Genomic DNA, 26,518 nt, shown 5'->3' with positions numbered 1-26,518 from the left:
TCACATCCTTCCTACAATGTGGTGACCAGAACTGCACACAGTACTCCAATTGAGGCCTAACCAGTGTTTTATACAGTTCCAACATAACCTCCCTGCTTTTGTATTCTATGCCTCGGCTAATAAAGGCAAGTATCCCATATGCCTTCTTAACCACCTTATCTACCTGCCCAGCTACTTTCAGGGATCTGTGGATATGTACACAAGGTCCCTCTGATCTTCAGTACTTTCTAGGGTAATACCATTCATAGTGTAATCCCTTGCCTTGTTAACCCCCCACCCAAGTGCATTACCTCACACACTTTTGGGTTGAATTCCATTTGCCACTGCTCTGCCCACCTGACCAGTCCATTGATATCCTCCTGCAGTTTACAGCCATCCTCCTCACTTTTTACCACCCTATGTGCGTCTTGTTGGAAATGTGATTGGAGTTTGTGTAGACTGAGATTACAATGGAACACTGAGTCCTGGCTGGCTGGAGATGGAAGAAATGTTTACCTTGGAGGTCAGAAAGCAGGATTGGAGTAATGAAGATAAGTGAAAATTCCACATGGAGAACTTTTGAAACTTGTGGAATATTTCTGCAAATCTTTGCCTTGCAGGACTTTTAAAAAATTCACTTATAAGCATGTGGGTATTGCTGGCTGGGCCCATCCCTAATTGCCCTTGTTCAGAGGGCATTTAAGAGTCAACCACGTTGCTGTGGGTCTGGAGCGGCATGTAGGCCAGACCATGTAAGGGCAGCAAATTTTCTCCCCTAAAAGACATTAGTGAACCAGATGGTTTTGTGGTCATCATCGACTTTTAATTCTAGATTTTTATGATCAGCATCATCTGCCATGGTGGTATTTGAACCTGGTTACCCAGAGCATTTCTCTGGGTCTCTGAAATACTAATCCAGTGACAATACCACTATGCCACCACCTCCCCAGGATTATGAGTCCATTCAGATGCTGAGACTGGTAGATATAGAATTGGTTCCCGCTAGGTGACACTTTGCTCATTTATTTGCCCTAGCTCCAAACTAAACTCTCTCATCCAGCAGAAAGTTCTGTTAGGCGTTTTTATTTTCATAGATGGACCATCACTACATGATTTACAGATGGGAACATCTACACTCCCAAACAACTGGGTGTAAGTTTGTTAAGTTTCCTGGGGACATGAGGGACTTTCTGGAGTAATTTTTAATTGTTAATTTGATACTGTATTGAAGTTGTATTCCATTGGGCTGTAGTTAATTGTGACAAATGAGCCATGTTCTAATACCCTCTGTAGGGTTTTTTTCCTAACTTCACGCTTCATTTCTCTAGTTGTGATAGTTCTGAGTGTATGACCAACTTACCAACCAATAGAAACAATCCTGTGTTATTTATCCTCAAAGCATTTCATTATTTTGAAAGCCTCCGATACACTCTCCTTAACCTTCTCTATTATAGTGGGGAGCAAAAAAATAATTTTAAGCTTTCCTCATGACTAACCTCTTATTCCTCGTAACATGCCAATGAATCTTTATTGTCCCTTTTTTTGCCTTCCAACAATGGGGTGCCTAGAATTGCACACAATACTCCAACTGAGGCCCAGCTAATGTTTTGTATGAATTCAACATGATGCCTTTTTTTATTCCATGCTTCTTAAGTATAAACTTTAAAATTCCATTTGATTTTGTTATAATCTTTTCTATCACATTCTCGACCAAATATTTGCCAAAGAAAATTCTAGCAGTAGCTACAGGTCATTGGGATTGTGCCAAAGGGAGATGGAAGAGAATGGTGATTTTTGATAATTAACAATTTCTATAAAATACTTTCATTTTTACTTTCTTCCCCATTCAGAGAGGTGAGGGAAAGAAAGGAATTGATATTTTTTAAGTAATATTGATTATCTTTCAGAGAACTAAATTTTCACTATAATATAGGTGCTGTACTATGATTTTTGATGATTTTGCTCATCACTTATGTTTCTCTCCCTTCCCCAACACTTGCATCACTCCCTGACTGCAAGGGTAAGTATTCTATAACGGGATACCAACAGCAGCTTTTAGTTTATGTAGTGCCTTTAGTATAGAAAATGGGGGCTTCACAGAGATAAATCAAACAAAGGTTGGGAACAGTCTGGTTCAACCTGAGAAAATAGCTGGGGAGTGGTTGGAATCAGTAACGAATGTGCAGTGCCTGTTAGCATGATGACCAGGAAGGGAAGTTGGATGATCAATTTAGTGGGACTGAAGTCAAGGGAGTTGGAGGTCAGTCTCGTGGACAAAATGACCTGGCAGAGAGCTTCCATATAGGTGGGAGAGAAACTAGAGAAAGACATGGACTCAGGACTAGGAAAGGGGGATGCTTTAGCTTGCTGTGCAAAGAGATGGGGGAGACATAACAGGTGCAGCTAAATATATGACCTCAATCTTAGTGGCCAGATAGCTGCTGAGCCCCACACTCAATACTGGAGCAGAGGAGAAAGATTTCGGGAGACGATTAGTAGTGGGCAAAAGTTTGGGATCATCTTCACTTTCCAGGGTGATAATGGAATAGTGGGTAGTTATGACAGAGGAAAGTGAGGCCTGATAGTTTTGACATAATCCAGCCAGGCGTACAAAAATGTCCCCCGTGGAAATAATTCTTGCAAACCATCGCACCAAGCTGCGTGACAGAATTCAGTGTGTTGCTGAGGAGCCACAGGCAAGCCCTACATTGGTACATTACTACGTGATACCATCAAGCTGATCTCATTACTAGTTTCCCATTTCTGCCACCCTCCGGTGTTAGCATTAAGCACTCCCAGGTCAGGTATAGTGCAGCCAGACGCAAACTAGAGCTCAAATAAAAGCAAAACATTGTGGTTGCTGGAGATCCGAAATAAAGCAGTGCTGGAAGAACTCAGCTGGCCTGGCAGCATCTGTGGAAAAAGAAAGAGTTAGCGTTTCAAGTACAGTAAAACACTTTGGGAACCATCCTGAAGTAGTCTCATTGGACTCGTATGTTAACTCTGTTTCTGTCTCCACAGATGCTGCCAGACCTGTTGAGTTTTTCCAGCACTTTGTTTTTATTGCAAACTAGAGCTCTTTCCACTCTACACTAACAATCTCCCTCTGCTTTAAGCTTCTGCATCTGTTATTTTTATTCTTTCATGGGTTGTGGGCATCGCTGACAAGGCCAGCATTTGTTGTCCATTTCTAATTGAGAAGGTGGTGGTGAGCCACTGCCTTGAACTGCTGTAGTTCATGTGGTGTAGGTACACCCACAATGCTGTTAGGAAGAGGGTTCCAGGATTTTGATCCAATGACAGTGAAGGAATAGTGATATGGTTCCAAGTCAGGATGGTGTGTGGCTTGGAGGGGAACTTGTAGGTGGTGGTGTTCTCATGGATCTGCTGCCCTTGTCATGTCATGCCCTTACATGTTAACAGTCGTGTGTTTGGAAGGTACTGTCGTAGGAGCCTTGGTGAGTTGTTGCAATGCATCTTGTAAATAATACCCACTGCTGCCACTGTGCATTGGTTGTGGAGAGAGTGAATGTTTAGGTTGATGGATGAGATGTCAATCAAGTGGACTGCTTTAACCTGGATGGTGTCGAGCTTGAGTGTTGTTGAGCCGCATTCATCCAGGCAAGTGGAGAGTATTCATCACACTCTTGACTTGTGCCTTGTAGATGGTGGACAGGCTTTGGAAAGTCAGGAGGTAAGTTACTTACCTCAGGATCCCCAGCCTCTGACCTGCTTTTGTAGCTACAGTATTTATATGGCTCATCCTGTTCAGTGGTAACCACAAGATGTTGATGGTGGGGGATTCAGCAATGGTGGTGCCATTGAATATCAATGAGAGATCGTAAGACTCTCTCTTGTTTGGACATGGTCATTGCCTGGCACTTGTGTGGTGCAAATGCCACTTGCCCTTATAGCTCAAGCCTGAATGTTGTGCAGTTCTTGCTGCATTTGTACACAGGCTGCTTTAGTATCTCGAGTTTCGAATGGTACTGAACATTGTGCAATCATCAGTGAACACCCCTATTTCTGACCTTATGATGGTGGGAAGGCCTTTAATGAAGCAGCTGACGATGGTTATACCTAGGACACTACCCTGAGGAACTCCTGCAACGATGTCCTTCGATTGTGATGAACCTAAGATGTGTGATATCTTCTTTCCATTTCCTGCATTAATTATTGGCTCCTCTGTATGGCAAGTTATGGACTGCTTTTTGTTCAGTCGGCCAAGCCACAGGCAACTAGACTGATACTGTTCTAGTTCATTTCACAAAGGACCCTTAAAGACAAGATGATTCTTTATTCCATAATCTTGGAGCTAGATTCAAGCTGGGACATGAAAGCTAAAACGTGTGTGTCTAACCCGGTCTGCTTCCTGGAACCTTTTGAATTGAATGAGCTGAAGACAGCTTTACCCTCATATCATGTAACCCTAAAAATGGTCAACGGTAAATATTTCATTAGATTTAAACAAATTAACCCTTTGTAAATGGATTTAAACTTCCAATTTGTTCAATTTAATGTCATATTTAAATGAGCATTTAAATTTATTCTGGCACTTGCGTATAATGTGCTCTGTCTGCAGAAACTTTGACTGCACTTTGAGTGATTTCTATAACCCTCTCTCGTCACACATTTTTTGTTTAATGTTTAGGTATTCATTGTTCATTTGTTATTGGAATAATTAAGTTTGTCAGTTGATTTCCATCTTCTCTCCCCCCGCCCCAGTCTCTTTTCCAATAAAGTTGGTCATTAATAGTTTTAATCGCAAATGTTGTTATCCCTGCCCACTTTGTGAACCTAGAAATGAAAAGTGAACCTGTGTACACAATAAATCAGTCATCATCTGAAAGAGGAAGGTGTGCCTTGACATTTTGGCCTTCTAATGAAGGGCCATAAATTATGCATCTTTTTCTTTCAGATACTAACTATTTCTTGCATTTTCAGATTTCTAGCATTTTTGGTCTTCCTTTATTACTCTAAATAGCTCTGAAATGTCAATTATTGTTGTTAAGTATTTTATGCGTTGCCTTTTTTAAATGCTTTTGCTTAACCTGGTACTTCCATTCATCCTTTCTATACATAAACCCTTTAAGTCCACCCGCCTAAACGTTAGCTAATGGAAATCCGTTATCAATTACTTTTAGCTTGTTTTCAGGGCAGCTGCACAAACTTTTAATTTTCCAAATTAATTTTCTGTATAAATTCATGATTTTAAACAGTACTTTGTTCAAGAATTTCTGAAATAATGATCATCTTTAAATGCCACTTAGAAATTTGAATGTGAAATCTTTTAATTATCTTGCCAGCAATGTTGCTATTTATCGCAATACCTGTAGTTTTTTTTTATCCTTGCAGATTAACGGTTTCTTTGTACTCTCAAAAGTTTTCGTTTCCAATTTCTTTTAGGCAATTGTACTATGCTTTCGGCTACACTTCACCAAAGATAATATCACCAATAACACAGCAGCAGCTACGGTACGCCAAGTGGTTACAGTTGTCTTTGAGAGAATGGATGCTGAAGATGAGCAATATAAAGGTGAGTTGAAGTATTTGTACATTCTAAATACACGCACCATGTATCAACTTCCAAGGATTCTCTCAGAAAAATGTACTCAGTTTGGATACTGGAGCAGAAATGGTGAACAGCTGGATCAGCAGGGCTATGCACTCATGTTGGGTGATTCGAAAATGGTTGCCACATATTTCCTTCATGCAAAATAGATGCTGTATGTCTCTAATGGTGCTGCTGATAGCACAGCCCATGAAAAATAAATTTGGCCTCACTTTCAGAATGACGTTGAATAACTCCAGAACTTTTGATCAAAATAAAGAAAGCCCAAATGAATCTTCATGCTGAACCTTTGCAGACATTATACCACAATTTATAATTCACACACTGTAAGGAAAATGCATAGCAAATATAACCTTATGCCATAGAATATTTTTCACTAGGAATTTTCCCTTGTAGTACTACCTTATTTAATATTGCTTACATTAACCTTGATAAATTTAGCGTTCCTTCATTAAAATACTCAAAAGCCAATTTGCTAAAACTTGAGTCTTCTCTTAATATCTAGAGCTTCCAAAGACCAAAAATCTAATTCAAACCTTTCCATGCAGAAGTTATTCAAGTTTTATACTCTCAACCAGCCACCCTTCGTACAAATGAGGTAAACTTTGGGAAGCCAGCTTGCCCAGAAAACACACTGACAGGACATCTAGCCATTGAATTCTGCATTCCACAGCTTCAGCACTGAGTGCAACTAATATGAGTGTACCGTTCTCCTGCAATCATGAACAGTTTTTGGCTTCCTAGAAACACAAATTCCGGGGTAACATTTATAGAAGACTTTCTTGGTCGTCTGGACACTAGAGCTATTTTTGACCACTGTCTAATTCTCTTGCTTGTTGGTTACCTTTTAGTTTTTCTTTCTTTCTTTATCTTTTAGTTGGGGAATTAACCCAAGTGTAGAAGGTGAGGCCATCAGCATATAAAGCCAAGTCAAGCGATGCATTGCTGAGAGAGCCCTTGCAGTAAGGAAGACAAATGGTTATCTTTACTCAGTGTAAGATAGATAGAAAATTGATATAAATTACTTCCAAGTGGAGCTGGTTGTGTAGCTGAGATTAATTTCAGCAAAATGTCCTTCCTATCAAGTCTAGTTGCCTTTTCACATTTGGGAGAGGAGAATTGTCAAAGGGGAAGAAATCCTTTTTTTTAAACTGAATGCATCTGGGCTAAAGTCTGGATTGGATTATTAAAGTCACTTTATGAAAGACATTTATTTGTTTATTGTTTTTCTCTTTTTTTCCCCCCTCTTCCAAAAAACTTAACATATCTTGAAAAATAATTAAGCCCTAATGCAAGCAAAATCCAGCAGGGAGTGGTTTAAAAATTATCAGCTCCCAATTTGTGTCTATTTCTGGTGCTGTGTGCAACTCCATACTGGCTCAGAGACCTGCTCCATGGAGATCTTCCTGCCCAATGTCAGTGAAATGCATCAGTTCTCCATCTACTTCAGTCAAAGGTTTGTTGCCGAGGATTCCTTTGTTGATTATTTGTAACCAGTAGGCCATGTTTCAAACTTAAAACTGCAGCACAGGCAGGGTGTGAGTGCTTTAGGTTTAAACCGCTAAGGAGTATGCTGATGTTTCCTTCAATTATTCCATTTGCCCCTGCATTTCACATTGGTTCTTTTATACTTTGCTTTTCTGCAGTAAATTATTAATATTTCAAAGCATGTCACTATAAACTTCATAACTTGGTTGGAAAATGTGTATTTCAACTCAGAGAAGAATTGTTCCATATGTTCCATTTCTAGAAATTTTCCTTACACTACCAGTGGCTAGGATTTAAAAATGAATATTTTTGGAAATTTTGACTGGACGTTTTACAGTTGAATAAAAAGTTTGTTTGAATTGCAATTTTACCGAAGGTTAAATATTCCAATTATTTTGTTCACACCTTTTTTCTCTGTGCGGGTCCTAAATATTGAGCTAATTAACAGCGAAAGCTAAATAGGCTGAATTCCTTTTTTTTTAACTTCTGCAATATGTTCAGTGTAATTTTGTTTAGGCTTAGACCTTTACAATGTATATAGTATGTGCCAGTCAGTGTCCGATGGAATGTTTGGTGCAATTGGTCTGAACAACGGGATAAGATATTTTACAATCTATGAGGGGCAAGCACAATTCACAAGATAGATCTCTAGCTTACTACATGGAAATGGCTAGGCTTGTATTTGCAGTTTCCTGTTCAGTAGTTCTATGGTAATCTAATATATGCTCTACCTGGTCTGAAAATGCACAGTTTGTAGAAGCGAAGAACTGAGTTTCCAAAAGTAAGCTATTCTGCCTCTAATCTGTATTCCGGAGCTGGGAGAAAAGGCAAAAAATAATTTTAAATGTTGCTATTTTTTCAACGTTGACTTTATTTCTAAAATCAACTATGTATCATTTCCAAAAAAGCCTTGATGGGAATACTTTGCTGGGGATAATCTTCCGTTTTGTTAAATTATTTTTGTTGCCTTTTCCCCTCTGCTCCTCCTGAGGGCGATACCCTGATATATTCTGAGTGCCAACAACTCTCCAATATCCTATCTATTGTCTGTTCTTCATGCCTTGACCTAAGACAATGAGATTGAGGCTTTCTGCCTTCCACCCCTCCCTGCTGATTGGGACACGCCACCTCTACCTCCCATGGAAATGGATGTTAACCTTAACTATTCTCCAGTCTCGATACTCATGACCTTAATAAGTCATTGAGTCTTAATGAAAGGAGAGCAGAGCTATGATATAGCAAATTATAGGGAAGAGGGGTGGCCTGGTGCTTGGGAAGTCCAGGGCTTCCAGAGAAAAGGGATGGTGTTTTACTGTGGGATCCTGCATTCCTCATGGTGCTATGCAAGACAGAATTTCTTGAGAGCTTGAACATGCTCTGTCTGTTAATATTTTACACCTGCCAGTGTTGGATCACTGGACCAAAAAGGTGAACCCTTGTATCGCATATAAAAAAATCTGAGATATATAGCAGGAGTTGTATTTCCTGTATTTGCATATTGTTTGCATCCAGCCATTCAAGTTAAAGGGCCTGGAGCTGGAAATAGGAATCCAGGTGCACAGACATGGGAAGTCAACATAGCACATGCTCCCCAGCACCTTCCTGCCTCCCCATGTTGCGCAGATCTGCCAAAACGTTAGCAAGTTTCAGCAAACTATTTCATCATGGGGGCCATCACAGTGCACCACAGATCACATTCTTGCCTGATATTTACATATGCTGCTTAACATGAGTTGCTGGATAACAATAGAGAATGAGGATCCCTGGCTGATTCTCCCCTCTCTGGGGTAGCTTGGGAACACCACCAGAGTTAGAATTGCCCTCACAAATATTTCAGCTGACATTCCTTGACTTCCTACGTATCAGGGGCTGAACTTTGGACTTTCTGGTATGTATGTTTGAGTACCATAGTAAAAGAAGTATTTACCTTCTAAACCTTCACTACAGGCCTCTTTTAAATCTTTGGAAGTTATGTCTGCAATGCCAAAGAAGACCATGTGTTCTTTTTGTCCATCTTGCTGCCCTAACAATTGTTTCTTCAGGGGATATAACATTTTATTACAAATTCTAACTAAATGCAGAAAAAACACCAACTTATTTCTTGAAAACAATATCAAATGAATTATTCAATATCGAGCAGGGATAGTGATCTAAGTTCCTGGAGAGAATAAAAAGCATAGTTAAATACCAAAAGCCCACCTCTCAGTGAAGAGCTTTAACTTCAGCTATGTTTATTTCAGATAATGACAGTCATCCTCCTATTGTCCAAGGCAATAGCAACAGAAGAACAATCAGCACACTCAGACCATGTGCAAAAGATGCATACATGCTCTTCCAGGTACAGTCGTTCCTTGCGCAGTATTTTGTTTAAATCGGTCACTGAGTTTACAAAGAACAAAGAAAAGTACAGCACAGGAACAGGCCCTTCGGCCCTCCAAGGCTGCGCCGATCATATTGCCCGTCAACTAAAACATTTTGCACTTCCAGGGTCCGTATCCCTCTATTCCCATCCTATTAATCGGGTTTGGTCCTTATAAGGTCAAATGCCCAACGTTCTGTTTAACTTTAGTATCCTCCTTTAGTTTTTTTTTCCCCTTTTTGTATTTTAGTTTTTTTTAATGTCTACGTTTAAATAGATTGTGCCAGTGGCTTCATTGGAGGAACGGAGTTAAGTTGACATTGAGTCTGACACTCTGAAGGAGCTGAATCAACATCTTTGGAGGTAAAGTCGTGCCTCAACGATGCTTCATTTTCAATAGTATATGTTAATTCATCTCAGTAACTCAATCCGGTTTCCTCAGTTAGATCACTGGCACTCTTTAAATAGTAATATTCACATTGACCAAATGAGAGAGGGAAAAAGTGCTGTTAATGCCCTCAGGATGAACTTCCCTGTATCGTGAGTAATGCTAATATGGTTTTATTCTGAATAGGACAGTTATTACAAAATATCCCCTTTGACACCACCTCTCAAATTTAATTTTTCAGGACTTATGCCAGTTGGTAAATGCAGATGCTCCTTACTGGTTGGTTGGAATGACGGAAATGACTCGGACTTTTGGATTGGAACTTCTTGAGTCTGTTCTGAATGACTTTCCACGAGTGTTTTTACAAGTAAAGTGTTTGAGATATGACATCTAAAACTTGTTTCAGCTTATACTTCCTTTATTTAAAGGGACATGTTTTCTGGATATTGATTATTGGTACAGTAATCTTTGTGCTTGTACTAGTAACTCAGCACAGCCTGTGAATTGAAACTAGGCTGAATACCACATCCTGCAGTGCATTTAACCACAATGGAGCTTGTGAATTTCATTGTGTCGAAACGCCCTGTAAATAGCAGTTAAAAAATCTGACTTTTGTTTAATGGTTTAGTATCTGACAAGTAGCTAATTTCACTGTTCTGTGACCTTTTAATCTATCATCATTTATCTGCCAATAGCGGTGCAGAATCTACTGCCAAGTTTGTAGTCTGCTTCATCCGCCCCCGGATAGCAACTTGCAGCTAGGAAGTGGTTCCTGTAGGGAGCTGGCTTCAGAGACGATTTGCCGTTAATAGAGGCAGACAGTCCTATTAACACTGGAGTCATTTTATAGACCTAACCAAACACCTTATAAACCAATGAACAGCAAATTAATTCAAAGTAGTGTTAATGACCTTCTGGACCTAGAACTTTTCTTCATTTTCCAGCAAGAAATAAAATGACCACTAAGATTTCACGAGGACATATTGATTTTATTTTAATGATCTGTTAGTTTTTGCCTTTTGGCAGGTTATTCAGCAGATAATGTTAAAAGTACCTAGAAATTATTTGCCCCTGTTTTTAGAGCACTATGAAAACAGATTTGCAACTAAACGTGCAGCATTTTTTTAGTGACAATGTATGCCTCTTGCAGACTTATTCTGACTTTGTGTTACATGGCACTGCAGTGTGTGCCTGGAACCAGGGGCAACCTGGTCTAATGGTTTGAGTCATTTAACGTTTCTATTGAGCACTTACCAGATTTGAGGCAGCAATATTCTTTGTAAAGGCAATTAAAATTACCTTTATTTATCTTAGGAACATAGGAACAAGAGTAGGCCATTCAACCCTCGAATAAAATGCATTATGGGTTACCTGCACCTCAACTTTATTCACTTCATATGCTTTGGCGTCCTCACCTAACAAAAATGTTTTGGTCTCAGTCTTGGAAAATTTGAATGGACTCAGCACCACAACCTTGGGATTAAAATTCCAAGTTTCCACTGCCCTGGAAAAAATTCTTCCTGATTTTCACTCCGAACTAGTCTAGCTCTAATTTTAAGTTTGTGCTCCTTTGTGTTGAAGTCCTGCACTGGAATAACAATTTACTTGCTACTTATATTTGTCTGTATCTTCATTGTCTACTGTAGGATAATGTGATGAAAAGTTTTGTTGGTGGGTAATGTTGTGCATAGACACACAGGATTTAAAGTAGACCCTCCCCAATTGTTAAGTGTTGTTTCAGGAATAGTTCAAAAAATGTCATCAAAAAGGCCGTGATTTATCTTGTGAATTTAAGTTTTTGTCCTGTTTTCATGCATAAAAGAGGTGCAAATTAACATTGTTCCCATTCATTGTACTTCTTGTTTCTAAATATCTGATTTTGCAATGCTTCCAAACCTTCACATTGGCCTTTCATCTTTTGATCTTTGCTTCTTCCTGCCATTTTCTTCTCTATCTTGTGCTTTGTATGTTTTTTTCTGTTTTTATATCTCCTTATTGCTGGTTATCACTACTTTTCTCACTTCCCACCTCTCTCACTCTGTTTCCTTGTTTCCTTAGTCCTTTGATAAACAAGTGATGCAAGAAATGCACCATTGATTGTTGAGCTTCTCAAGGGAACTATGGTCCTGAAGTTGCACTACAGGATACGAGCACGAATTTCCATCTCCTCTATTTGTCTCAAACAACTGGGTTAATGTCTCTTAGAATATTAGAAGAATTTCAGATGCCCCAGAAAGAGAAAGAAATAACCAGCGTTTATAAAGTGCTTTTTGATACTCTCAGGATGCCCCAAAGTACTGTGTAGCCAATTAATTACCTTTCACGTGTACTCACTGTTGCTATGTAGGCAAATACGGCATGAAATTTATGCATAGCAAAGTGCCACAAACAGAATGAGATAGATAACTAATTTGTTGTGATTATGATTAAGGGAGAAATGATGCGGAGGCCATAGAGAGAGACCTCTACTCTTTCTGTAGTGTCCTGTTCCAGTTGGTGAAAGATAGAATTGGAGCCAATCTTTTGCACACTTATATTTATCTATTGAGTTACATATTGCAAGCATATACCTCTTAACTCAACAGCTACAGTTTTAGTCTGTTTATAGAGGCTCAAGGAATGCCCTGTTAATGCCCACCATCTGCAAACAATTAAACACAATGAATAGCCAATTAACACAGTGCCAGGACTTTTTTTAAACCACCAACCTGAACAGACAAACAGGTCTTCAGTTTAACATCACAAGGTGGCATCATCCGATCATGGAACACACACTCAGTGCTGCACTAAAGTACCTAATGGCACAGAAGTTGCGGTCAATGGCAAAGCAAGGGCACTCGCCGTTGACCTCAAAGTAAGCCTCGCTTGGAGACCTCACAATCTCTTTGGTGAAAATTTCACCTCTATCACTGCAGTGATGGTACTGCAACTGATTGCAGCATTCTTTTCCTGGAGCTGAAATAATGCCCTCAGGCTGTCCAAGCAGCCAATCATATTAAAGGATTTTCACAGACACCCAAACAGGGGGAAAAAAAATCAGTAAAATAAAATTACTCTTAAAAATGTTTACATCAAGCAAATTAAGGATTGGGACATACACATGGAGTGAAGGTAGAAGTTAAAATATTCTAATCGTTAATAGTCTGATAATTATTTTGTTAAGATACACAGGTGAAGGGCATTATTCAATTAATTAAGTACTTTGAGCACGTATAAATAGGGGACAGCTGGGGCATGAATTGTGAAAGCAGAGCTGAGAGACTAAACAAAGTCAATAAACTCTCAGTAAAGAAAAGCTCTTTGCCTTTGTTTTGACTTCACTAACTGGCTTGGAATCTATTAACACTGATAACTCTATTTAAAAGTATTACATTTAACTTAGAAAATATAACTGACCTTTTAACAGCACTCCCCAAATGTAAAATTATTTATTTCAGGGTGTGTTTGTGGGGTTTCCAACAGCGATGTGGGAATGGTAAAGCTGCAGCTCTTGCTGATTTTGATGATTGCCGGCCTGGAGGGCTTGTGGGAATTGACGGTGGAAATGTCCACAGCACAGCCTAGATCAGAGCCCTGAATGACATCACAACTTTGGGATTTCTGTGCTAATCTGTGCATACAGTCATTTTCAGAGGCAAAACGAGGCTGAGCACTGAGTTTGCCAATAACCCCCATCTCTCCTTGCACACACACCCCTTCTCCCCTCCCCTCAAACAAAATCCAGGCCAATATCACACAGCATAATTGTAAGACTTTGCAATGTGGTTTATATTTTTGTTAGGTGCGTTCGGTGGCCATTTCCATAATATCTTGGGATTCCCATAGATCAGGTGATTGGGTAAATACTTTCCTGTGTCTCGGCAGGAATCCTATAGTTCGGAGCACTGACTATTCTGCATACAGCAATGTTTTAAATAAAGATTTCAAATGTTACTTTGTAATAGAACAATGTCTTTATTTAGCATGCCTGCATTATTAAAAGCCTGTCACGCCGAAGTACTACGAACAATTAGTATTTTTGAAGTGCAATGCCAGTTATTTTGTAGACAAACTGATCATAGGATTTCCTCGACCAGTGTAATTCTGCTTTAGCATTGCCTTAATGACACTTGGATCTTGTTCTGAAAATGCCAGCTTGCATTGTTTGACTTCTGCTTTGTGTTTTTTTTTCTTTTCCTTGCAGCATCAAGAGTTTAGTTTCCTCCTGAAGGAAAGGGTGTGCCCCTTGGTGATCAAGCTGTTTTCTCCCAATATCAAATTCAGACAGGGTACTAACACACCATCTTCCCCAACTCCTGTTGAGAAACCATATTTTCCCATCTGCATGCGTCTTCTGCGAGTGGTGTCTGTCTTAATCAAGCATTTCTATAGTCTTTTGGTAAGGGATTAAGATTTCTTTCCTGCTTATTTAACGGCTGGATTAAAAGATTTTTTTTCTAGAGAATTTGTGCTAATGTGTTTAAACCTATGTTTATATGCTATGAAATTCTCTAGTCAACGTCTGTATTTGCATCGCTATGTCTGTCGTTTGGCTAAGAATGCCTTTTGGGCACACTTTACAAGTTCCACTGAAATAATGCAAGAATGAAACTGTGAATAGACCTATTCATGTTAATTAACGCCCAGCAGACTTTGTGTTCCTATAAATATTTGACCATATTCATGTCATTCATTGGAGAGTGAATCAGTGATGCTACACTGTTGTTTGCTTAGCTTCCCTGTTCAAAGTCCACTGTGTTGTTAATAGTTTAAATTTTATATTAACTTTTTATTTCTGGATATAATGTTGTAGTAGACTCTTCTGTGGGTTCAAGAGGTTTTTAAATCATCCTATTCCCAGCATACTGACCAAAGCAATTCAGGAGCCAACCATGTGGAAATGGCTAAAGAAACATGATGTAGGAAAATTGTTGAGTGGGGACCATTATAAGGCTTAAAAGTGTGCAGAAAATAAAACATTATTTCAGGCAATAGTATTAAATGCTTCAATTGTGTATACCAACATTGACATTTAAATAATATGACGCTTTCATTATGTAGCCTGTTTTGTGAGATAAACGAGTGGATTCTTATGCACATATGAATTAAGGTTTGTGCCACTATTGTACCACCACACAGAAGTACTCACTGAAAAGATGCAAAACCATGATGCAGTGAGTATTGGCAGATTGCATGCCTATTGGAGCAAGAGAGAGGAGACCTAACCAGTTTCTGCCATAAGCACAATACACTTTCTAACAGGGGTCATTAAAGAGTGATCATTCGGAGAAACCATGATTATTTTTTCTCCCTGCCCCACCCCTGTTGAGTTGAGGCCAATGGTGGTGCTTTGGCGGAGATAACAAACTCAGCAAAGACCAGGAATTAAATCAGTGACCTTTCAGATCTGGACAATTTAGTATTAGGTAGAGTGAGAATTTTACACCCCTAAGGCGAATTGGCTGATCATGCATGTGCTGGTGCACTGAAACAGCTCTCCACCTAATCCCATTCCTCTTCTCTTGCCATTTTAAAGTGTTTCTTTGTCAAATATTTACCCCTTCCCTTTGAAAGCTATTATGGAATCTAATTCCTCCTAGATTTCTCATTGGGCTGTCCTCAGAGACCGCACTTTAAAATAAATAAGTCTCTCCCCACCTCTCCCTTTGTCTTTCCTGGTGATGATCTTAACTCGATGCCCTCAAATTACGAACTCAGCAATCAGTTGAAAGTAGTTTCCATTTATAAATAGAAATCCAGTGAGCCACAACAAGATGGATAGAGGACTGTAATGGAACTTCCACTGAAACTAAGAAAAGTTTTATATCAAGAGTATCACTGAACCCCAGAAGCTCATCTGAAATTATTTTTTGTTGTATTGTGTGATTAGCTGCACGGTCACAATGTGTCAGTCCTGGTTATGTAGAATCAGAGCAGGATTCAGATTCAGCTTCTTTGTAATTCAGATTCTTGCGTTAGGTTAACTGGTTAACAGAAGCCCTAGTTACTAGCAACAGATTTCTTTCTTTATGCTTTCATGAGATGTGGGCGCCACTAGCAAGGCCAGCATTTGTTGCCCTTTTCTAATTGCCTTTGAACTGAATGGCTTGCTAGGCCATTTTAGAGAGCAGTTAAGAGGGCATTACTGTGGGCCTGGAGGCATATGTAGGCCAGACCAGGTAAGGACAGCAGATTTCTGCCCCCACAGGACATTAGTGAACCAAGTGGGTTTTTACAACAATCAACAACGGTTTCATGGTCACTGTTACTGAGACTAGCTTTTTAATTCCAGTTGTTATTAATTGAATTTAAATTCCACCAGCTGCTATGGTAGGATTCAAGCCCACGTTCCCAGAGCATTGGTCTGGACCTCTAGATTACTAGTTCAGTGACATTCACTACACCACCATCTCCCTCAGAAATTTCTGCTCTTGCAGAAATGTTACAATCTTTAATCCTTCAATTTGACCTTCATAGACAATACTTTCACGCAAAAGAAAAATGGTGGCTGAGAACTGGCCACTCAGGTCATCGGTACTCTTATCATAGTAAAACCCCAACTCTCATGTTATAGCTGCATTCTTATTATCCCTGAGGTTGTTTTTTTGCCTTTCTTAGCTACCCACCTACGACATTAATACAAACATTTATCATTATCTGAATAAAGAAATTCTTTATATATAGTCAAAAAAATTTGCTTCTTGACCTATTAACCATTTTAATATGACTTTGCTTTTTCACTTGGCTGCTCAGTTCTATGATCCTAATGTTATGCTTTGATGTTTGCCAGGTAACTGAATGTGAGATATTTTTGTCTTTGCTGGTGAAGTTTTTGGATGGTGACAAACCACAGTGGCTTCGAGCGGTTGCTGTGGAATGCATTCACAGGCTTTGTATACAACCTCAGCTGCTACGGTAATCATCCCTTAACATTTTCTCCGTGATAATTTGACATTTCACACTTAATTAGTTTGCTTTAAAAAGCTTCTAAAAAGTGCCGCTGCAAATGGCTTAAGTTTTTATTTTTTCGACCGCGCTTAACTGAAGTTTATGGCCAACTTCATCCTCTAGTGGAGGATTTTTAACCCTCAAACGTTTTTGTTGACATAAGCTTGTTTTGCCTTTCTCAATATGTAAAAAGCTTTTGTTACTGACTAATAAATTAGTAAAATTGTGGAGCATTAATCCATTTTGATACAGCTGTCTTCGATCATGATTTGAGTTAGTTTTTTTTTAACCACTTTGAAATAAGCATGACAGGAAAGAATAATTATCTGTTGGCCTCATAGCAGTGCGCCTGATCTTGGAATAGTGTGGTTGCCATACTGGAGACAATTATGGTGTCACAAGAGTCTATGTGGAAACAAATGAGAGTAAATTGACGGGCAAAGAATAAACTAGCTTTGGCATGATGTTGAAAGGCTGTAACATAACATTCTACACAATTGTGCATTTTCACTTTCTTGATTGAGACTTCCAATTATCTAGCATTAGATCATTGAATTATTGTTGCACGAATGACTTTTCTGTACGTCTGCAGCTGCGTTATAGCTACTATAAATTGCAACAAAATGCCAAATCTGAAAATTCTGTTGCATTCCACAGTATTTGAGAATTGTTTGCTTGCACCTACAGGTCTTTCTGTCAGTCATATGATATGAAGCCTCATTCAACAAAGGTCTTCAGAGACATTGTGAACGCACTGGGATCTTTTATACAATCTCTTTTTATTACTCCCAGCACCGGAAACAATCCAATTTCAAATACGCAAACTGGTATGGATAGCTCTTCTGTTGTGTTTCACTGGTTCATTGAGAAGCATTTACAGCACAGAAATAGGCCATTTGGCCCCTTGAGCCTGCTCCCCATCCAATAAGATCTAATCTGATTGTGGGCTTAACTCATTTTCCTGTCTGTTCCCCATAACGTTTGATTCCCTTGTCAATCAAAAACACATCTAATTCAGCCTTGAATATATTCAATGGCCTGCGCTGCTAGCTGGGTAAGAGAATTCCAAACACCAACGACCCTCTGAGAGAAGAAATTCCTCCTCATCGACATCTTAAGTGGGGTGAAGCCCTTATTTGGAAACCAGCACCAAGTGGTACAACATTGCAGTTAAATGTATGATTCATGTTTAACTCCACAGAAAAAAAAATTTCATTCAACTTAAGTCATTATCAATTACATATATCTACCGTTCAGGCACCAAAATCGTGTTAAGAGTATTCGTTTCTATTTCCCTAGTTCTAAATTCTCCCACGAGGGCAAACATCCTATCAGCATCTACCCTGTAAAGCCCCTTCTGAATCTCATGTTTCATCTATGTAATATATATCTACGTCAATAGAATATTTAAAATACGGATATATCCTTGGAAGTTTGGCTAATTAGAAATGAGTTATTGACCCTTATTGCAGAGATCATGTATTGAATTTAATCTTGAATTTTTCAATTCAGAATATTTAATCAGACATTTTTTTATAATAAAGACTATAGTATGCACTGAACAGTTCTGTGACTGCTGGTGATATTCAGTGCAAGAATTATTCTGTGGCACTTAATTTTGGAGTCTCTGGAGATCTTGTATCAAACACTTTGACAGCAGGAATGTAATGAGAGGTTTTGAGGCTAGACACCTTGTCAGGGTATTTTGAGGGAACCTTGCACAGTGATTGACCATTAACAGACTGGTAGATATTTGGAATTGTTGCTATGTTTTTAAATTGGACATCGATTTGGGCTGATATATGTTTCAGTAAAACTTATATTTGGTCAATCATTCCTCTGGTATAGACATGAATATTGGATTCCACCTAGTTTTAAAATTTTGTCTTAAGGGCTATGGTGAAATAGATGTAAATACTCTTAACTTGACCTTGGTGCCTGAATGGTAGATATATGTAATAGATAAAGACTTAATTTGAATGAAATAGTTTTTTCCGTGGGGTGGAACACTAATGGCACATTTAACTGCAATGTTGTACCACTTTGTGCTGGGGCAATGAATCAGAGCATTCAGTTAGTCACTGCAGCTCTGTAGAAGCTCGTTAGTGGGAATCCATCCAGTGCAAGCACAATGTGCTCCTTATCCAGTCATTCTGTCATGCAAACGTTGTGGAGTAAATGGGAAAGAAATGAGAAGATACTCCTTTTAAAATGAATGGCCCTATTCACAGCATTCCCATTAACTGTTGTTTAAAACAATTTTCAAATACCTAAACCGTCTACTGGGAGAGTCCTAAATATTTCCATTTTGAAACTGTTAATAAATAGTGCGCACAAATATGTGTCAACTAAGCATTCGTGCAAAACTTACAGTTTCAGAAACTTCCAGAATGGTTTGGACCTCGTGTTTTTAGTTAACGCATTGCGGAGCTGTACATACAGCTCAATGAAAAGCCCTGCTGTGCTAACAGCATGAGATTCTATTGAAGTGATACCCTAAATATGAAATAAAAGCAAAGTGCTGGAAATGCTCAGCAGGTCTGGCAGCACGTGTGGAGAGAGAAAAACAGAGTAAACGTTTTGAGTCGAATATGACTCTTCAGATTACTGAATACCCTAGTAAAGAATTGGCATCCATCCATCCAGGGTGTGTGTCAGTATTGAACAACGTCTGTTGTGGCTGTGGAACCGATTCGTGAGTGGCAATCCCTTCCGCAGCTGGCACAGATGAATAGCATTGGCCATAGAATGATTGATGTTTTTTCCTTCCAGAGGGCTCTCTCTTCTGCCATCTGGTCATTTATATTGTCTTTTCCTTTTTTTTTTCACGGTCTTTCTGACTACTTGTCTCCGGTCCCTCCGGTCAGCAGCTAGGAGTTCCCATGCATTGATCCTGATTGCATCAACTTGAGTCTGCTTGTCATCTCTTGCTTTCAGCTCTCACCACTGGCTATCAGTATAACTGTTGCGAAAAGACAGCCGAGTGCATAAGTATCTCTTGCCAGTACATAGCCTCTTCGTCAGCAAGCCCTATGTAGTGCCCCCCCCCTTGGCAACATACGTTAACTGGGTACCTTGCCTAAACTGCAGGGACTCTGAGGAGGTCTGGCCCCAGACACGTGGCATACAGGCCAACTGGCATGTGGTTACGCCCAAGTGCCCACGAACCAGATCCCCAGCAATAGGCAAATAGCCCCACTGCCTGGTGAGTGTCTCAGGAGAGAAGACGACTAAGGGAGTAAACCCTGACAGAAAATCTGGAGTGGAGTCGCATAGGCGGTAATCTGTCATCTATCAGGCAGCTTTCCGGCAGCAGAACTGGTACTAAGCAGTACTGGTTTCATCCTTTCCTTTGGACAACGCTAGCAATGCTGAGAGGGGGTCCCTGATGCTTGGCAACTCACGGTCTCCATAATATTTCCCCAAGCTTGTGCCTTGGAGAGGACACTCCAGCTTCATGACTACCCTAAATCTGATTGGAATTCATCTTTTGGAAGACAGTGAGCTTTGTCATATTTTAGTCACTCTGCACAAATTGTCTTCCCGGACTGCATGTGACTGGTATTTTTACAGATGGAAAGATTAAAGACACCACTAATTGTACCAAGTATCTTCCTTCAGGATGCCTTATGCCAAAAGGTTAGACAGACTAGGCTTGTTTTTGCTGGAGTTTAGAAGAGTGAAGGGTCACTTGATTGAAGTATCTAAGATCCTGAACAGCATTAACAAGCTAGATGTGGAAAGGATAGTTCCTCTTGTGGGTGAGTCCAGAACTAGGGGGCACTGTTTTAAAATTAGGGTTTGTCCTTTTAGGACAGATATGAGGAGAAATTTTTTCTCTGAGGGCTTTATAACTTTGGAACTCTCTATTTCTGAAGGCGGGGGTCATTGAATATTTTTAAGGCAGAGGGAGATAGATGCTTGTTGGCCAAGAGAATCAAAGGTTATTGGAGGTAAACGGGAATGTGGAATTCGAAACACAAACAGATCAGCCATGATATTGAATGGCGGAGCAAGCTGAAAGGGCCAAATGCCCTACTTCTCCTATTTTATATGTTTGTAAAATCAGGGCTCTTGTGTTCCACAAATGTCAAGAACCATTCATAATTTGCACATTTTGTTTGTGCTTGGAAGCCAGTAGTTTCATCTACACATCAAAGACACAATTTCTATGAACAAAGCTTGCCACTTACACCTTAGGAAAGTAAAACCTATCCAATAATTTCAGGCAGTTATATCATTCAAGGCAGGAAATCACGGATGGTACAGATACACACCTGAGATAATGTGTTCAGAATGTTGGCCTGGCGGCCTGCTCTCGAATAAGTTTGGTTTTGCTCTGCTTGATGGATGCATTGAAGCTAACTCTTGCTGTTCTTGCAGGCACGAGTGGAGGCAGTGGTCCGTCTACCGCACAGAATGGGGCAGGGATGAGTGCCACTGTGGGACTCACCCCACAACCAGCTTTTGAATATAGAGGCACATGGATTCCAATTCTAAATACTTCTGTTCAAGGCACTTCTAAAGCAGCCTAGTGAGTGCAAATTTGTTCATGTACTGGCATCCAAAGACTTTGAACTGCAGGCAATTCATTGAGGAGTGGGGTGACAATACGTTGGAACACTGATTCCAGAAAGATATTGTCAAAGATCTGGGAGAAACGTGGTTTGTTTTCAGGGAATGCTACATTCCAATGAAAGGCCACAAAATTTTTAAAAAATTAATATGCAAAAGCTTCAAACCTTATTTATTCAAACTTTTAGATCTACAATAAGAATTTTCAATCACTCAATTTTGTTTGAAGGATTTTACCATAACTTACCCAAATCCAAGTGTGATGTAGTTTTGGAGAAAATCAGTAGCTGTAAAGACAGCTTTCCCAGTGGTTCTGGGATTAATTGGAGTGGAGAAATGATTTAGCTGGCCCAGGCGATATGCTAACTCTGAAACACCTGTGTTTTTAAGACGCCAAATGCTGTGGATTGTGTGGCTTGAGTGTTGTTTTAAAATTAAAGGAAGCTAATTGGATAACCTTTTGTGCCCTTTGGCATTTTGTTAGCTGATGAAAATATGGCGCATTATAGATATCAAATTTGGTATGTTGTAATGTAGGAATGGTCAGGCTATGTGGGAATTGAATGTAGTTTTAAAATTTATGATACAAATCTGGCCTTCCTCATTTAAAACATTTTCACAGTGGGCATCAGGTGAAGACGGGATTGATTGAGCTCAGCTGCCAAAATTCACCGTCTGGACTGACATGAAACGCGGTCACGTTGGGTGAGCTACTGGAGAGCTCTCTACATTTATTGAATTGCACCCCAGGAAGAGTCACTACTTCAGAATAGGGGAGAAAATTGGCCAAGAAAAGCCCTAAACACCTCGTTGTGCCAGGTTGCATCAATTTTGAAAATGTTTAGTGTTTCTGACATCAGAAATCTAATCATTTCAGTGTATCTTGACTATCAGTCTCCTAATTTTCAAATAAATACCTGTAATGAAATTAACGAGATTAATTTAGTGGATGCTGTTGGTTTTGCTTAAAAGCCTATTTCTGAATATAGAGAAGTTGCTATCATTCAAAATATAAGAATCCATTTTAAGTGACTACAGAATAGATCAGTACTGGATATTGCCAATTGACATATGTTGCAAATCTTATGGTGTCTAAAATGTACATGATTTTTAAAATAGTTCGTCTGTTAATTTGAATTACTCTTTAGTCTAGAACTGCTGGACAAAGTGGAGCCTCCTACTATCCCTGACGGCTATGCCATGTCTGTAGCATTTGGTTGCCTTCTGGACCTGGTTCGTGGTATTACTGCCATGATCGAGGCAGAATTGGACAGCGAAGAAATAGCTTCCCAGCCTGTCATTGCAAAGCAAGCAGCAGAGGTGCAGCCTTCAGAGCAACAAGAGAAGCTGGCGGCATCTGAAAAGGGGGCTGGTAATATCCTAGGCTTTACATCCTAGATCTCTCATCTTAATGGTATCGACTTGTAACTATATTTTTGCGATGGATTATCTTTCATAACTTATTTTGCCCAATGAAAAACAAGCAGGATTTTCCTTGGCTCTTTATTAATATTACAGATACTGTGGCAGTATTCTCCTTGGCTACTTATCTTTGTTATGGATGTTGACTATTGATAGGGATGTTCAAATCATGATTTTGATAGACTAAGGAAGGAAAATCTGTTTTCAATAGCAGAAGGGTCAGTAACTAGGGGTCACAGATTTAAGATGATTGGCAAAAGGACCAGCAGCGAAATTAGTTAAATTTTTTTTTTGCATGGCGAGTTGTGATCTGCAATGTGCTGCCTGAAAGGGTGGAGGATTCGATAGTAACCTTCTAAGAAACTTGAATAGATATTTGAAGAGAAAAAAAATTGCAGGGCTTGTGGGCCTGAGTCAGTTGGATAGCTCTGCAACAGAGCTGGCACAGGCATGATGGGCTGAATGGCCTCCTGTGCTGTTTGATTCCATGATAGCAGGTTCCCTTTTAATATTTACCTCTATTACAGATACAGGAGTAAAATTCTTCTTGGCTATTTGTCTATGTTGCAGAGCAGCGAGATTCACCTCTGCTGTTTACCTATATTACAGATACAGAAGCAGGATTTCTTTTAGATTGTACATTACAGATTTGGCAATTGTATTTCTCTGAGATTTATCTATCCTTTGGTTATAGCAGCAGCATTTCTATTTGCTGTTCTGCCTACACTGGCATGCTTAGAAACTTACTGTCTTGGATATAATGGATAGGCTGGGGTTGTTCTTCTTGAAACACAAAAGGTTGAGGGAAGATTTGATTGAGATGTACAAAATTGTGAGGGGCCTGGATAGAGTGGATGGGTAGGGCCTATTTATTTCAGCAGAGAGGCCAGTGAATAGGGGGCATAGATTTAAAATGACTGGTAGAAAGATTAGAGGGGAGATGAGGAAAAACGTTTTCACCCAGAGGGTGTGAAGCTCTCTGTCTCAAAGGGTAGTAGAGGCAGAAACCCTCAACCCATTTAAAAGATGTCTGGATATGCAGCTCAAGTGCCGTAACCTGCAGAGCTCCGGCCCAAATGCTGCAAAGAGGGATTAGCTGGGTGGCTCATTTTTCGGCCAGCACAGACATGATAAACAAGCGACCTCGTTCTGTGCCATAAACTTTCTATGATTCTACATTTAATGCTGTCCTTATATTGCAATACGGTCAGTTATAGGGCTGTACAAAATTTGCTATAGAAATGAATAGGGAGCCATGTAGTTCTGTATTATTGTCCTGGTGTATAAGATAATTTTTGCATTTCAAATAAATGTTACTTATAGACACAGTTTGAGCAATAGTTTGGAATCTTCACTGTATAATTCAAGACACTAGTCAGCAAAGAAACCCAGCAACAATTGTAGTTTGGCATCAAATTTCTCATATCTCCCTTCCTTCAGCCTCTTTCAACCAGGTGACAGATAAGGAAACTATAAGATTCTGCAAGCTATCTCGGCCTCGCATGACTGCTTGATCTTGCGGTTTCACCAGCCCATTTCATTTTGAACCTGAAGAAAAAGTAATTGAGGGTGAAGAAATTAACGTGAAGCAGTTGATTATATATTTTTAATATGTACATAGAAAGATAATGACGGTGAAAAATGATCAGAGTTTTAGCTACTGATCACTGTCAAGTAATCCTACATGATTTAGGTAGATTGTAGGGTCATAGAATGCTTACAGTACAGAAAGAGGCCATTATGTCTGTGCCAGTTCTCCGCAAGAACAACTCAGCTAGATCAGCTCCCCCAGTTTTTTCCCATAGTCCTTCATTTTCTTGTTTCTTAGGTGTTTATCCAATTCCCTTTTGAAAGCTCCAATTGTATCTGCCTCCACCTCACTCTCAGGCAGTGCATTCCAGGCCCTGACCATTCACTGTAAAAAAAAAGTGTTTCCTTGTGTTGCCCTTGCTTCTTTTGCTAGTGAACTTAAATCGGTGTCCTCTCGTTCCCAAAGGAAATAGCTTCTCCCTATCTACTTTGTCCAGGCGCCTTACGATGTTAAACATCTAAATCAAATCTCCTCTCAACTTTCTGTTTAAGGAGAACAGCCCCAGCTTCTCTAATCCATCCTCGTAGCTGAACTATGGATGTTAAGTAAAGGCAGAATCCACTTCTGCCGGTTACTTGCTCATCTAAAAGTCAAGCAACCAGCATACAAGGTCAAGATTCACACATGAAAATGACTACTTAGGCAATCTATAGGAAAACAAATGGTGTGAGGGGGAACATACCCAAGCAGAAAATCAAAGCCACTTGGAAGGGAGGAAATGGTGAGACAAGTAAACCAATACTTGGGGATTTTGATCAAATGTTTAAAGAAGCATACAACAGTGTTTTGCTCCAGTGTTACCGACCCCCAGGTTGTTCTGCTTCTTGAACTGTTAGCAAAAAACATTCTCCACCACTTGCCTTCCCAAAGCCAGCAGCATTCAGAATACTTTACCTCACCCATATTTGTAAATGTGGCACAAGTATTTAGTAATCTCATTTTGTGTCTTGCACATTTCGTTTGTAGTTTTCAAATGACTTTTGAGAAATTTGAGCAATTGTGGAAAATTCAACTCCTGAAAATATAACCCGATATAGATACACATTTATTTACGTGTCTTTTCAGTTTCTAGAGCTGTATGGGAGGAGATGGTCGGTGCTTGCTGGTGTGGCCTTCTTGCAGCTCTCTCATTGTTGCTGGATGCCAGGTAAATACAGATGACTCTTTATATTCCTACATAGCTGTGCCTTCCCAGTTGGTAGACTGAGCCAAAACTGGCTTAAAGATTCTTGCCAACTCTCCAAAAACCCTAACTGCACATCCATCTTTTGATGCCAACCAAGAAATAGGCGAATTCTGATAAGTACAAAATAAATTTGTCAGTATGACACATTTGGATCAGAACCTCTGGATGAGAATATCAGAATTTTCTGTGAGAGATGTAGGAATTGTTAAGGTGTTAAATGTGTGATTATCCAAATTCCATGGTACCAAAAATAGCAGGTTCATTTTTCATTTTCACTAGATTATATCCATATACCTAATGGGGGATAAAAGCAAAAAACTGCGGATGCTGGAAATCCAAAACAAAAACAAAAATACCTGGAAAAACTCAGCAGGTCTGGCAACATCTGCGGAGAGGAGCACAGTTAACGTTTCGAGTCCGAATGACCCTTCAACAGAACTAAGTAAAAATAGAAGAGAGGTGAAATATAAGCTGGCATAAGCTTATATTTCACCTCTCTTCTATTTTTACTTAGTTCTGTTGAAGGGTCATTTGGACGCGAAACGTTACCTAATAGGGGAAATTGCTTGCAACCCATTATTGTAAGGATTTTTCCACCAGGACATTTTTCCACACCCTATTGATCATTCCACTTGGTGTGACTATTTTTAGTTTCTTTAACTGTTGCCAGTATGGATTCTGAGGAACTGTAACTTTCATTCTTCTAACACTAAAGCAAAATACTGCGGATGCTGGAAATCTGAATTAAAACAAAATTGCTGGAAATACCCAACAGGTCAGGCAGGATCAGTGGAGAGAAACAGAGTTAATGATTCAGGCCAAGATGACCCTTGATCATTCGTTCTGAAGCATTTATGGTTTTTGTTCGTAACCTTCATTCAACTGGTCATAAAAGATAAAGAACTGGGAAAGATGTGTGCTCTAAATTACAATAGCTCATCCTTTAATTACTACATCACACGTCAACAGGACCATTTGTCATTGTGCACTTGGTAAATAGAGAAATTGTGAGCTGGAGTCACCATCTTTAG

At 39.5% G+C, this 26,518-nt stretch overlaps 1 protein-coding gene across 4 annotated transcripts in view; it reads left to right on the top strand.

The window, feature by feature from the left end:
• Positions 1 to 26,518, top strand: part of mon2 (MON2 homolog, regulator of endosome-to-Golgi trafficking) — a 124,434-nt gene that overhangs the window by 40,880 nt on the left and 57,036 nt on the right. For 3 of the 4 annotated variants that reach the window (XM_078567819.1, XM_078567818.1, XM_078567820.1), the window contains 9 exons: positions 5,386 to 5,515; positions 9,280 to 9,377; positions 10,028 to 10,153; positions 13,970 to 14,164; positions 16,556 to 16,680; positions 17,401 to 17,540; positions 21,097 to 21,247; positions 22,437 to 22,660; positions 25,367 to 25,448. In XM_078567819.1, coding sequence (XP_078423945.1) covers positions 5,386 to 5,515; positions 9,280 to 9,377; positions 10,028 to 10,153; positions 13,970 to 14,164; positions 16,556 to 16,680; positions 17,401 to 17,540; positions 21,097 to 21,247; positions 22,437 to 22,660; positions 25,367 to 25,448 — 1,271 coding nt within the window. Of the gene's footprint in view, positions 1 to 5,385; positions 5,516 to 6,841; positions 7,008 to 9,279; positions 9,378 to 10,027; positions 10,154 to 13,969; positions 14,165 to 16,555; positions 16,681 to 17,400; positions 17,541 to 21,096; positions 21,248 to 22,436; positions 22,661 to 25,366; positions 25,449 to 26,518 lie in introns of those variants that run through there. The other variant, XM_078567821.1, reaches the window with a different exon arrangement.

The sequence above is a fragment of the Cetorhinus maximus genome, chromosome 22 (assembly GCF_964194155.1).
Source record: "Cetorhinus maximus chromosome 22, sCetMax3.hap1.1, whole genome shotgun sequence".
In the NCBI taxonomy this organism is placed as follows: Eukaryota; Metazoa; Chordata; class Chondrichthyes; order Lamniformes; family Cetorhinidae; genus Cetorhinus; species Cetorhinus maximus.
The sequence above is the reverse complement of the archived record's forward strand: the minus strand, read 5'-3'. Positions and strand labels throughout refer to the sequence as shown.